General features: G+C 43.7%; 1 protein-coding gene across 18 annotated transcripts in view; it reads left to right on the top strand.

Moving 5' to 3' along the window:
* MTMR3 (myotubularin related protein 3) overlaps nt 1-13,883 on the top strand; it is a 1,335,997-nt gene that overhangs the window by 1,235,937 nt on the left and 86,177 nt on the right. For 12 of the 18 annotated variants that reach the window (XM_078667211.1, XM_078667214.1, XM_078667216.1 and 9 more), the window contains one exon: nt 12,688-12,714. The exons of the other annotated variants lie outside the window; for them this stretch is intronic. In XM_078667211.1, the coding sequence (XP_078523337.1) occupies nt 12,688-12,714 (27 nt within the window). The remainder of the gene's footprint in view (nt 1-12,687; nt 12,715-13,883) is intronic. 18 annotated transcript variants of the gene reach the window in all.

Raw genomic sequence — 13,883 nt, forward strand, 5'->3', positions numbered from 1 at the left:
CTCCTCCCCCCCCCACCCCGCCCCACCCTAGAGCTCACAGTGATGAATGACTAATAACTTGTGGCTGTGGTGGCCATCTGGGATATTTGGAAATCAAAGGCCTGTGGTCACCGGCATAGACCAATCTCCGTATCAGCCTTCTGGAGTCGAGGAGCATCTCCTTGGTGCTAAGAGCCTTCCTTCCACCCATCAAAGTGAGGTTGGTACAGGCGCTCATGAATAACATCATTGTCATGAGACACTGCAGCAAACAGGGAGAGTGGGGTCAGGGACATTGTGCCAGGATGCTCTGCATTTTTGGAAATAGCAGGACTAACAAGGAATTTTCCTAGTGGCAAACCACCTGACAGGCTCTTTAAAAACCAGGGCAGACTACCTCTGTTGTGGGCGTCTAGTGGATCACAAGTGGAAATGACACAAGTAGGTGTAGCAAGGGAACCTTGGCTCATTTGTTCACCACTGAATATGTCCAATATCAGTATTTCCGGCAGTTAGAGTTTCACGCGTATGTACATGTTCTACCTCGAGTGGAACTTAGTACTCCTGTGTGCCTTGCCTCCGGTTCCACTTCTGCCCCGAGTTCTCAAGACGATCAGGAATGATCAGTTAGCTTAGTTGACCCGGATTGGTCACTGAGAGTATGGTATCCAGAACTTGTATGCATGAGCATCTGTACTATGGTCAGGCCGCCCCTTTGGGAGAGGACATTGTTGCACCAACTGTGTAAGGCTCTGCACCCAGGTCATCGCAATCTCCATCTTCATGCATAGAGATTCAGCAGGGGCAGCTGAACACCTTTGTCCTTCTTCAGTAGTTGATGTCATCTTATAAGCCAGCTCAAAACAGCACGCATGCCAATACTGATATTTAGTCAACATTTATTCCATCAGATCACACATGACACTAATTGTGACTGAAATTTTATTTTATTTTGTATTCTTTGTATCAAAAAAAATTGCACAGTCCCTGAATAGTACACTGTTTAGTCTCTGCCCATACCAGGGTTATTTTGTTGCAAAACACTGTTTTTTCAAAGCATTTGCATCCAATTTGGGCCTCTTTTCCTTTTCACTGTTTTTTTTCAAGTCTTTTTGGAACTTTAGCTTGTTTATTCGTTATTTGAATTACATAATTTGTTGTCTAGGCCATGTCTAGTGTCGTCCAATATATGTGATGAATAGTATATGTAATATATGTAATGTATGTATTTTAATATGTGTGGTCTATGAAACAAATGGTCAATGTACTTTGAAATTTCTTATTGAGACAAAGAACAAAAAAGAAATGTTTTTTAAGTCACAATGAGTGTCACGTGTGATCTGATGGTATAAATGTTGACTAAATATCAGTATTGGCATGCATGTTGTTTTGAGCTTAATATTATTGGCCTAGCCTTACTGATTATGGGTCATAACCCTCTATAGTTGAGCATTTTATAAGCCAGGCGTCCCTTGATATAGACTGTATTTGCTTGTCGTTGGGACAGATTTGTGGCTTGATACAGTGCATGGTAAGTAGACACCGTCCAAGCAGAGTTATCAATGTTTTCTTGTTTTGGTCCCTAGTCTGGCAAGTTTTACTCTGGACACAGTTAAAGGGTACCTTTTGGCTTCTTTGGTCTTTTTATGGTTGCCCAATCAAACCTTATTGTTTCAGTTTCCATTTAAGTGTGTTTTGAAATTTTTACAACATCCCTCTCCTTTTGTCATGCCACATTGGGACCTTTACCTTGTCCTCACATGTCTAATGTGAACTCTCTTTCATCCGCTTCACAGTTTTACCTTGTAGCTACTTACTCACAAGACAGTGTTCCTCGTGGCCATAACAGCGCACTATTTGAGTGAACTTCAGGCTATCTGTGTCAACCCGCTGTACACCACCTTCTTCCCAGACAAGTAGATCCTATGGACACAGGCATCCTTCTTGCCTAAAGTTGTGACGTCATTCCACGTTGGTCAACAAATCACCTTGCCGGTGTTCTATGCTCTACCATACCCCTCCAAGGAGAAAGAGCTACTTCATCATTTGAATCCTAAGAGACAGTGGGGTTTGTTGGAGTGAAAAAAAGGTACGGCAAGGCAGAAGAGAACTATCACATGTTGGATCGTGCTCTGCATTAAAATCTGCTATGCACTGCCTATAAATCAGCCTTCGGAAGGACTGTGTGTTAATTCTGCCAGGGCCAAAGCTGCTACCACTGCATTGGCACTCAGAGTCCCTGTCCTGGACATTTTCCAGGCTGCTACGTTGGCGTCCCTCCATAGGTTCACAAAGCACTATTATTTGTACAGTCAGCTTCGCTGAAAGGACATTTTGCCCGCTTGGTCCTACAAGACTTTCTGGTTTGTGTCCATTCACAGACTCGCCTCCAAATAGGTATGGATTTGGTATTTATTCAAAAGGTTAGGAATCTGCGGCTAGAAGTTTCTGCCAGAAGAACAAGTTACTTGCATTCGGTAATGCTTTTTCTGCTAAAGACTCTATCTAAATACAGATTCCTCACCGACCCTCCCATCCTCTCTATTTTGTGATTGGACTCTATTCATAAGATCACAAGTCTAGGAATCTTCACACTAGTCACAACTAATTTAACATTGGGGCTGTGGGTCTGGGGAGCAGACCGCCTCAAAAGCAACTGACATCATCTTGCGGGAGTGGCACTCCGCACATAATTTCCAGAGTGAAATGGCATCAGTGCAGATATGGCGCCACCTACTGGCACGCAGAGGTAAATCTGAAAAGTTTCCAGATCCAGTCTGACATCTGGGAAATATTCAAAATGTAAGGAATCTGAGGCTAGATAGTCTCTACCAGAAAGACCATTACTGAAGGTAAGTAACTTATTCCTACAGCGTAATTTTGAAGTTGCAGGATCTACACACCCTGGTTTTTCCTGGGTCTCTTCTTTTCAGAAAAGCTGAGGGTGGTTGAGTTCCCAGGGTCCTGATGGACCCCTGGCATACATACAGTAGTCATCCCCATGGAAACTGAGAGGATAGTGGGACTTTTAAGTTATGATTTTGACGTTTGGCAGAAATTGTTGGTAAGAAAATATGTTAGAGTCCAGTTAAACCTGAAAAACTAGAAGGGGTCCAGTTAAGCTATTCCAACCTGGTTCTAGGTCTCTAGTTTTCAGAAATGCCCATTGTTGGTAGAGTTCCGTGGGTGCCAGCCAACCCTTTGCTCAAACACTGCAGTCGAATACTGAGAGGAAATGTTTTTAGGCATAGATTTGATGTTTGAAAGGCATTCTGGGAGGAAGACTTGCCCAGGCCCATGTCAACCAAAACCACTACAGACCCAGAGGTCTCTCGATTTCAGAAATGTCCTAAATTGAACAGCATTCATGGACAACAGCCAACTGCTGAATGCCCTACAAACAGTAAACATTGATGAAAATAATGGAGTTGGTCCTCATTTTTGTGTCAAAAACTTCTGGAATTTGCAGGGGATGGTAAATGCCTACCATTCTGAATTCCCACACTTCTACTGATAAAAAAGTACCCCACATATGTAGTAGGTAAACCAATTGCCCAGACAAGAAAGCCCAAAAATGTGTTGTTGAAAGGACGTAATGTAGCTTTGGTTAAGGTCTTTCTTACAAATGATGCTAATGTCATATTTGGGCCAACTCTGCCCATCATTAAAGGACACTTACCAACCCCAGACATTTCTGAAACTAGACCGGTGGAGGAGTTTAGAGTGCTGTAGCTTGCTTGAATCCCATCGCTTATTTCAACTCAGAATGTCCTGCAGACTTAAAATATGAGTGAAACAATTAATTTTCTCACATATGTGACCGAAAACTCCAGAACTTTCAGCCAAGAGGAAATGTGCTACCATCGAGGGTTTCACTCTTTTTTTAATAAAAACGCACTTGCCTTTGTGTGTGGATGAGCCTGTTGTGTTGGACAGGAATGGGACAAAACTGTGACCCTCTGAAATCGATGTTGTCAATGTGGTTACAGTTTTGGTCCATTTCTGTCACTTGTGATAAGCTTACACACACATGTTTTAAATTACCTGTTTTTGATATTTGATTTTGCTTAATTGAATTCTCCCCTGTTTTTAAATTGGTGGCACATCCAAACACTTGCACAATAATAGTTAAAACACCGCACTTTAGCGGGTCCCTGCATCCCTTAGCTTATATTCCTGCATTATCACCAGCGGCAGCCACATTGGGGGGAAAAGCGGGACGCTTGTTGGCGCCATCTTTGTTGGCGCACTAGCTGCTCAGAGGCAGCTATTTAAGACGGCCATGCTGACGCGCAGTGTTCGCGCGCAGCGTGAGCACGCCGGAGTCACGCCAGAGTCGAGCCCATCTGTGCCCATCCGTGACCAGACGGGACCCGGGGCCACGACCCCTGGTCCGTTCCTCAGCTATAGCAGAGGTGAGTTATGGGAATCCAATCTGGGTAAAACTGCTATCAGTCACGAGTGTGCTGTCACACTTGATCAGTTAGGACTACTAAAAGTTCCTAGGCTGGCGCTTAGTCGGCAACAGGTGCATAAGGCACATGGTCTGCACTATGGACTCCTTAACACTCGCTCCCTTCAGAAACACAACTTAGAGGTTTTTAGCCTACTGGAGGATGGAGATTTTGATGTGTTAGGAGTAACGGAGACGTGGCTAGAGGACTCCTCTATGTCTGACCTCATAGCGTCCCTGCCAGCGCATTTTTCTGCGCTCTGTCTAAATAGAGCTGACACGAAGAGAGGGGGTGGGGTGGCCCTTCTTTATAGCTCACGTCTACAGGGTGAAAGACTCTTAGCCGAAAGTATGGGTGGTGCTGAGGTATTGGGTGTCAGACTGAAGTTGGGGGCAGAATGTATTATCATCATCCTAGTCTATCGCCCTCCGTGGGCATCGCCGGACTTCCCTGACTCATTCCTGAGATTGGCTCAAGATACACGCTCTAGATACGATAAGGTCATTATTATGGGTGATTTTAACTATCACTGGGGGAAAGCTCCGAAGGAAGGGCAGGCTTTTCAGATTGATGAGGCATTGACATCTCTGGAGTTTGTCCAACTAGTGAGGGGTCCAACGCACGTTAAGGGTCATACCCTGGACTTGATTTGGGCTACTCCCCCTGTGCAGGAGACGGTGACGGCCCAGCCATGTGTTTGGTCTGATCACTTTCTGGTGAGGGGTGAGCTCCGGCTGGTCGAACAAGCAACAAAGCCGAGGGAAGGCTGGAAAGCGGTTAGGAAATGGAAAAATATTAATGGAGACAAAATGTCAGATTATCTCCGAACCCTTCCATCCCCCAATACCCAGACAGAAAACTCTGAGGTCCTCTGTAAAGAACTATTGGACAAACTCAGGAAGACAATGGACCAAGTGGCACCAATACGGAGGTTGAACATAGTGAATAGAGGACATGGAGCCCCCTGGTACAACGAATCCCTTAGGGAGAGGAAGCGAGGGCTTCGGAAATTAGAAAGAGCCTGGCGGAAACGTTATGATTCCAACTCTCGGGGTCAGTACATACAGGCACTCGTTAATTACAAACAGGCGATTATAGCCAGGAAAGCAGAGTTTTTTGAGGAAAGAATAACTACTGCTAGGAACCCTCAGAAAGAAATCTTCAAGGTCCTTACGGAACTCAGGAAAAATAAAGAACAAACTACAGAGTTCAGGCAAGAGGACTGTCAAAAATTTCAAGATTTTTTTGTTAATAAAATCACGGATTTAGTTGCTGGAATTAGTGCAACCATCGAGTTTGACTGCCCCCCGCTGGATACACCAGGCAGAATGTTGGGGTCTAATCCCCTAACGGCCTTTCCCTTGATCACGAAGGAAAGGCTACCGGCTCTTGTGAGCCGGGTTAAATCGGGCTCCTTGGCAGACCCATGCCCACCAGAGGTGTTTAAACTGGCACTGCCAGATATAGAGGAAGAAGTATTGAACCTACTAAACACTTCTTTACTTATGGGTCAAGTTCCGTCCTACTTTAAGGAAGCCCGGCTGATTCCCTTGTTGAAAAAAGCAGGGGCGGATGTGAAATGCCCAAAAAATTTCAGGCCCATATCTCAGCTGCCGTTCCTGACGAAGGTGGTTGAGCAACACGTACTCACCATCCTTTCGGAACATCTGGAAAGTAACGACCTATTTGAGCCAAATCAAGCTGGGTTCCGTGCGAATCACAGCACGGAACTTGTTATGTTGTCTATTCTGGATGATTTGAGGAGCAGGGCGGATAAGAAAACACCATGTGCCTTGGTGCTGTTAGACCTCTCCGCGGCATTTGATACCGTCTGCCATAAACAACTACTGTCGCGGATGATGGATTTCGGCATCGGGGGCACGGCACACGCCTGGCTCTCCTCCTTTCTTAAAGGGAGGTCTCAGAGAGTACAGCTTGGTGACCTTCTTTCCACCACTACATCGATCACCTGCGGAGTGCCACAAGGGTCTGCCTTGTCGCCCCTGCTCTTCAATATCTATTTACAACCCCTGATTAGACTGCTTAATCAGATGGATTGCCATGTATACAACTACGCGGATGACACCCAAATAGTGATCCAACTTGATCACGGTCCGGGTCCGGGTGGCCTCGTAAGATTGCAAAACATCTTGAAGCATACAGCTAATTGGATGTCCAGAAATTCATTAAAAATCAATCCGGATAAGACCGAGGTACTCCCAATTACCAACGTAGGGAACCCATGGATTGAGGACTTCTGGCCAAAAGAACTAGGGTCACCACCGGAACCAGCAGTTGTGGTTAAGAGTCTAGGCATTCAGGTGGACGGCAGGCTATCTATGCAAAAACAAGTGAGGACGGTGGTTGGGACCTGCGTTGGCCTCCTCCGACAACTTAGAAAAGTTTCACCTCTGTTGTCCTTCTCTACTCTGAGGCGAGCGGTCTCTGCCACGATTTTGGCTAGGCTAGACTATGGCAACTCGCTATACATAGGACTGCCAAAAAAACTTTTGAATAAACTGCAGGTTGTTATGAACGACGCTGCGAGGCTTATCTTTAAAAAGCCAAGGAACACCCATGCTTCTCCCCTTATGCAAGAACTACACTGGCTACCGGTTAAGCAAAGGGTGATGTTTAAGGGACTTTGCATTGTTCACAAAGCCCTGTATGGTAAGGCTCCAATGTATATAAAATCTCGCCTGATCCCCTACAGCCCAGCACGGACACTTCGATCTGCTGACGCCTTACTCAACCACGCTGCAGATTGGCCACAGTAGGTGGACGTGCCTTCTCATACTTACTCCCAACAGCCTGGAATACGCTGCCAACAGAACTACGGAAGGAGACCAATTTGCTGACCTTCGGAAAAAAACTAAAAACAGTGCTTTTCCAGCAAGCATGGGGTAATTTGTAATTTGCTATGAACAGCATCCTCCACAGTGCCGATTGTTTTGGACCCTGATTTAGCGCTTAGAGACCTCTGGGTTATAACGCGCTATATAAATTGAAATAAAAAAAAAAAATTAAAAAAAATGTTGAGTAGTTGTTTTAAATGGGTAATTTTGTTGGCGGTGGATGGACTTTTTTCCAATTGGCTGGAATTTCTTGAATTTTCTGTTATGAAAATTTGAGGAAATTCAATTCCTTTGAAACATACTTTGAAGTCTGCAAAGCATTCTGCCTAGGAAAATGTGCTGGGGTCAACGCAAGCCACACCACCTTGGGTTCGCTTGTGTATCTACTTTTCAGGAGTGCTTGGGATTCAGGAATCCCTAGGTGCCAGCCGAATACAGGCTGAAATGCTGCTCCCATTCCCATGTAAACTGAGAAGATTTCTAACCCCGCCCCTCTCCACTCACTGACCAGGAACCCCCCAGCCCCCTCTGGCGTGGGGGGAGATTGTCTGGGCCCCAGGGTAAGTGGATACAGCCAGATGCCGGGACGAACAAGCTACTGCCTCATTTTGTATAGAAAACCATATTAGCTAGTGGGCAGACCACCAATCAGTCTGCCTCTGGGAGGGCAGGAAGACTGTCCTGACCCTAAGAGTGAGAGGATTCAGTCTAATACTATGACAGGCCAGGTTCCTGTCCTAACTATTTTTATAAATGCACGCCCTGGCACCTACTGGTGTTCGTGCCTCCCTGAAACTAGCAATTCTTGGGGCAAACCCACATATCTGCCTACCCTGGGGGAGCAGAAAGACACTCTTAGCCCAGGAGGATATGAGATTGTAGCCCAATGCCAGGATGGGCTGGCCCCTCCGCCAAATTGTGCTTTTTCTTACTTACATAATTTTTAGTGCCATTTCTGCCCCTCACGAGGGTATAGGACCTTTGCACTAGTGGCGAAGCTGTGCGTCTCCATTAGAAGATGGGTCTGGCTCCTAATCCCAATGATTATTATATGGTGTCTGGTGGGCTTTCTGCCTTTCTAGGGTGGGCAGATTGGGACATATCTGCCTAATGATTTGTCTAGCTGCCTGCTAGATTTAGTCTTTCCTTGCCCATAGGCAGCATACATTATATGGCATCTCTACAGTAATGAATGACTGATAGCCAGTAGCGTCGGTGCTCGGGGTACTAGGATGTGAAATTAACACTATTGGTTGTAGCTTTCCACCTAATCTTATTGTGGACAAGGAACGAAAATGTTTCAGCAGCAACTCCCAGCTCACTCCATAGATATACATTCCTTGCTGTTGGGATGTGGCTAATTTTTACCAACTACACTTGTCGGAAACATGGTCACTAAAGTTATGATTTTATCATACAAACGTGCTGTTGTCAAAAACAGTTAATTTCACTGCCTCTCTCTGTCTCCCTTTTGCAATACCACTTTTGAGGAGCTAGTTAGGGCCTGTAAATTGTACTATTTGCATATTGGTGATTGAGCAATGTAGTGCACAATTTGCTACGAATTTACATTGAAACCATATTCCCTCTATTTCTCCAGCATGGGCTTTTTCACAGATTCATATGCTTGAATCATTCACCACCATCAAGCTGATAGTCCCTCTTTCATGGCGAAATATTAGTATAAGACTTTTTTTGATGGAGTATTATACCAATTGAATAATACCAGGTGCCAGACTGATCTAAAATCTTGTCAAAGCTTTCCCACATCAGTAGGGGAGAGCTGGCTCCAATTTTGTGTCGCCGGAAGCAGCATCCATATGATGTCACTGGAGCCTTAAGACACTCCAGCGCATTCTCTGTTGCCTTTTTTCTGCACTCTTTGATACTGATCCAGAGTAGCTCTCCATGATTTTTTTCATGTTTCGAGCATGTTACTTCAGTTTTTTCCCAAAAATATAATCAGTGCGGTGTGTTGGGTTGTCACTGCCAAAGAAGTCAGGTTTTCAACCCTGTCACACTTGCAATGTACAAATGTCCATTTCACCCGTATACGAGGTCTGTCAGTGGTGCTTGGGATCGAAGGACAACTTAAGGTCTACGAAAAATGTGGTTTCATACACCTCAAAGCCATCAAAGAATGCAAACCTAAACTATCATTCATAAGTCCACTTTTTCTGTCCAAGGAAAAGTTCAAGATGATGCCCCTGGATCAACTGCTTCTGGTGCTATAAGCAGCTGACCAAACGTATGGTAAGGTGCAGCAAAGATGCCATAAAGAAGATGTATCCTACACAATCTCTTCTGGCCCTCCCGGGCATGCCTCCAGGGATTTCACAAGGCTCTGTACTTTGAGATGGTTGATGCTGAAGGTTTAGCCCTTGAAACCAAAGAAGGCACAGACAAGTGGGGACATTATCCATAATGTGTCGGTCACACTCTAGAAGTCCATTATGCAAACCCATCACCAGAGTAAAAGGTCTGACACAGAAGAGTGCCAGTGCATCTCTAGTCGCTACTTCCCAGATAACTGTACTTCCATCAAGCTACTTTCTATTGCTTCCCTCTTGCATCAAATGTGGCTTTAAGATTAACCCAGCTGTAATGATTAGGAAGACATGCATTGCTCCTTATTCACTTTCACAGTTACACCGAAAGACATTTGGCACTGCTATAAATCTTTCTTGCTACCTGATATGAATAGGATAAATGTCACCCGGGTAGACCAAATATGCTGACCTGTGCAGTTTGATGTATTTTGTTTGTCAACAAGTTTTAATTTTTTAATAGCCTTTTTAGAGGTGGTTATGCAGTTTGGTGGTATAGGGTGGGAAAACATAGTTGTTTTTCTGCATCTTCATTTAGACAAGGCATAACTAAAGTACAAATAAACCATGGACTAATCTTTGCAGGATTGGCAATATTAAAACAGTCCATAGTATACCAGTCTCTTCCATAGCGACATGTCACCGAAAAGCAAAGAAATCAAGAAGCTCTAGGACTCGTTCTCCTATAGTGCAGTGTTTACTTAAAACCCTTCTCATTAAAGTTCCGGGTGTTGACATTTGTAGAGCGCTTTTACATAGGTCAGAAGCATCGCTACAAAACCTTTTCTGTTAGCTTGCAGTCCATTTTTATCACTCATGTGTTTCTACTTTCTAGTTTTCATTGCTCACTGTGGCCCAACATGTGGAGCTGTAGAACACCAGCTAAGATCCCATGATATAGATATGTGTTTGTTACTGGTGATCCAATTCTCTATCATGTGATTATTAACTGAATTAATAAATGGCCCAACTACCTTCATAAACATGATGGGTAGGTTATCTTATGGTAAATATATTTATAAAGCAAAATGTATGCTAAAGCTTCTTGCACTAGACACAATGCTGTGGTAAACACCTAGGGGTGACAAAGAGAATACAATTATTAATTCAAAAGGCAACGTATACGCAATCGCCTAAAATGCAGCAGATTGTATTGTGTGGGGAGGACCGTGGTCAAGGTAGGTGGTCATTTATTAAGACCCTATAAAACGTTTTAAGCTGCACATCGAAATGTCTCAGTAGCCTAAGCATTATATTCTAACATAGAAGAGCTCCCTGCTGGCTTAAAGTGACACTGCTGTTAGTTGTAGAGTTGCGTTGCCTATCATTTACGTTTCAGTCTGGTTCGCAAAACACCTTTTCCAAGTCTCAAAGAGATTTCAGACTCAAAGAAAAGGGTTTTGTAAATAAAAAAGGTATTTTGTGTTTCTCAAACCTCTGGAGTTTGTCAATTGTTGGCTTTGTAACCTTCAAAAACCGTTCTACATCAATTGCTAGGTGGCCTAAGGATAACCTTTTTACTGCCCCTCTGTTTAGCCCTTATTTACACACTATGATTTCTCAGATATAAATGTGAGAAGGTTGCAGCATTCCTAGTTTTTTCACTCTCTGGTCAGTCTCCACTTGGCTCCAGGTTAGTAAATCCCTGTATTCCTTGCAAATTTCTTTCCTTGATTTCAGGATCAGGAAGTTGCAAGATTCTTTTGCCACCTGACCCTTAGTCATGATCACTGGCACAAATTTCACTTATTATTAGTAACATCTTTGTGTTGTCCAGCTTGAGTCTGACTGCGTCCTCCTAAAGAAGTGCATATGTTTGTTGGAGGCTGGATGATATCAGGTTGAAGCCAAGGTTGATGTCTTGATGAGCATCTAATCTGGGTGCAGATGTACGACCATTCCGTTTTGCGGGTCGCAAGTTGTGGTTTTTCACGACTCACAATCTGTGACTCGCAAAACGGAATGTACTAATGTGTCTCAGACACATTTAGCGATTCCCAATAGGGACACAAATGACCTGCCTCATTATTATTCATGAGGCAGGTCGCAATTTGCGACCTATTGGGAATGGGTTACAATCTCAGGGATGCTGGCCTGCTTGGGACAGCAGACCACCATGTCTGTTTGCTTTGTAAATAAAAAAATTACTAAATTAAACGCAGCCCATTTTACTTAAAGGAAAACAGGTTGCGTTTAAAAGGAAAAAATGCTACGGTTTCTGTTAATTTTTTAAGGGCAGACAGTGGTCCGTGTGACCACTGCCTGCTCTTAAAAAAATATTTTTGCTGCCAAACACTAAACGGAAGGGCTCCCCTGGAAACTGACCTCTTCCCGTTTGCGACTGGCTTACAACCAATTTGGAATTGGTGGTAAATGCGATTGTTTTTCGACTGCATTTGCGTCACAAAACAATCGTGCATCCCCCTGCAACTCGCTATTAGGAAGGGACGCCCTTGACAACCCCCTTCCTAATAGGAACTCCAAAATCCTATTTTGCGAGTCAGTAATAGGTTACCGTCTCGCAAAATAGGGTTTGCACATGCCACAAGCCTTTTTAGTGGTCTCAAAAAGCCTGATTTCCCGTTTACGACCACTAAAACTGTTGTACATCTGGCCCCAGGTTTCCTCTAACCTGCATTCTGTTGTGTGGTAGCAGCCAACTAGTCTTTGTGTTAAAAGGACAGTATTGAAGTCTCCATTAGTTTGAATCCTAAATTACAGAGCTTAGTTGCCTTTCTGCTTGCTCTTTCGCCTATGTTAGTTTGGGGAGGTTACAGCTTTTCCCTTGGGTACCATCTTTGTGTTCTATCTTTGTGTTATGTGCTTCTGGGTGTAAAGGTTACTAAATTGTCCTAAATGTACTCGTATCTGCTGAGGCTCATGGAGTTTAAAAAATTATCAATACTTCCTGGTTTCTTAGTTTGATTTTGCAACATTCCTATTGTTTCTTCTTTTTCACTGTGACACTGATCAGTACATTTCAGCATTCCTTGTCTGTACTTGAAAACTATTAAAGTTTCCCATTTACTTTGATGATTTTCTTCCATTGAGCCATTTCTCACCTCCTTGCAGGGACTGCGACGCTATTCAGGAATCTTGGTGAGCATTTACAACGCTTGAGTCTCTTGTATGTTTCCATCTCTCTCAGTTTTGTTACACTAACTCACCGTTTTTGCCTGCTGCACAAATGCTCAGGGTCTATTTACTCTAGGTAAAACTGTGACAGACTGTGGACCTGATGGATCTGAAATGAGTCTTGAATGAGAGTTTAGGTGCTTGTGATGTGGTGAAAGTGAGAGTCCAGGAGCCTCTGTTTGGGGAACAAGTGTAACGAATGGGAAATCCATTAGCAGTTATGAACTTTTATGAACGGCTCTGAGGATTGGTGGGGCACTGTGAGTAAAGTGCATTCCAACTATGTTGACTTTAATATAGAAGAGATGATGTTGTCAGAAAGGCTAGAGCACATGCTTTCACGTGGCCTGTGATAGCATTTATGGATGCAATGCTGGTGTTCGAATTGGAGATCGAATTGCTGGTATTGGGTAAACAACATTGTAGGCAGAATGGGACAAGGAGTGATGGGCATGCAGTGAGTGAGTCAGGTGACTTAATTGCTGTTTAGGAAGTTAGTCAAGTGATGAGAGTTAGTGCATAAGTAATTGTTTACATATGATAAAGTGTGTGTTTTATGGGCGAAAGCAAATTATGAGTGACTTGCGACAATGAATGAAAGTTCGAGAACAGGAGTCAAAGGGACTGAAAGCTGTATTGATATTGTACCCAGCTAAATATTGTTTTTTTAGAAGGAAAAAAGCTCTTTGATGTAAACACGTGCAAGGATAGTAATTGGGGGGGGTATGAGGATCATAATCATTTGTGTTTGGTTGGTGAAGAGTGTAATTAGTTGGTGACAACAAATTGCAGTAGTGTTTATTTTGATAGAATGATCCAAGACGGCCAAACTCCTGTGCATGTCCTGGTTATGCATGATAACAGCTATAACAAGTGATTTGCTAATAGACCAAGCTATATAGATTCACTTTTTTCCAGGATGTAGAAGTATGCACCAAGTCTTACATAATATTCAAAGTCTGTCTGGGGGGGCCATAAAAACTTTGCATAAAACCTGTAAAGGTTAAGGGTCTGCTGAAAAAAGATTAAAGAGGTCAAAATGCAACCACTGTCTAGAGAGAGGCAAGAGTCTCCTGAACTGCATTATGGAGGTCCGAAATTACTTGCACTCGTTTTGTCAATGTTAATACAGA

The sequence above is a fragment of the Lissotriton helveticus genome, chromosome 11 (genome assembly GCF_964261635.1).
Source record: "Lissotriton helveticus chromosome 11, aLisHel1.1, whole genome shotgun sequence".
NCBI classification, from domain to species: domain Eukaryota; kingdom Metazoa; phylum Chordata; class Amphibia; order Caudata; family Salamandridae; genus Lissotriton; species Lissotriton helveticus.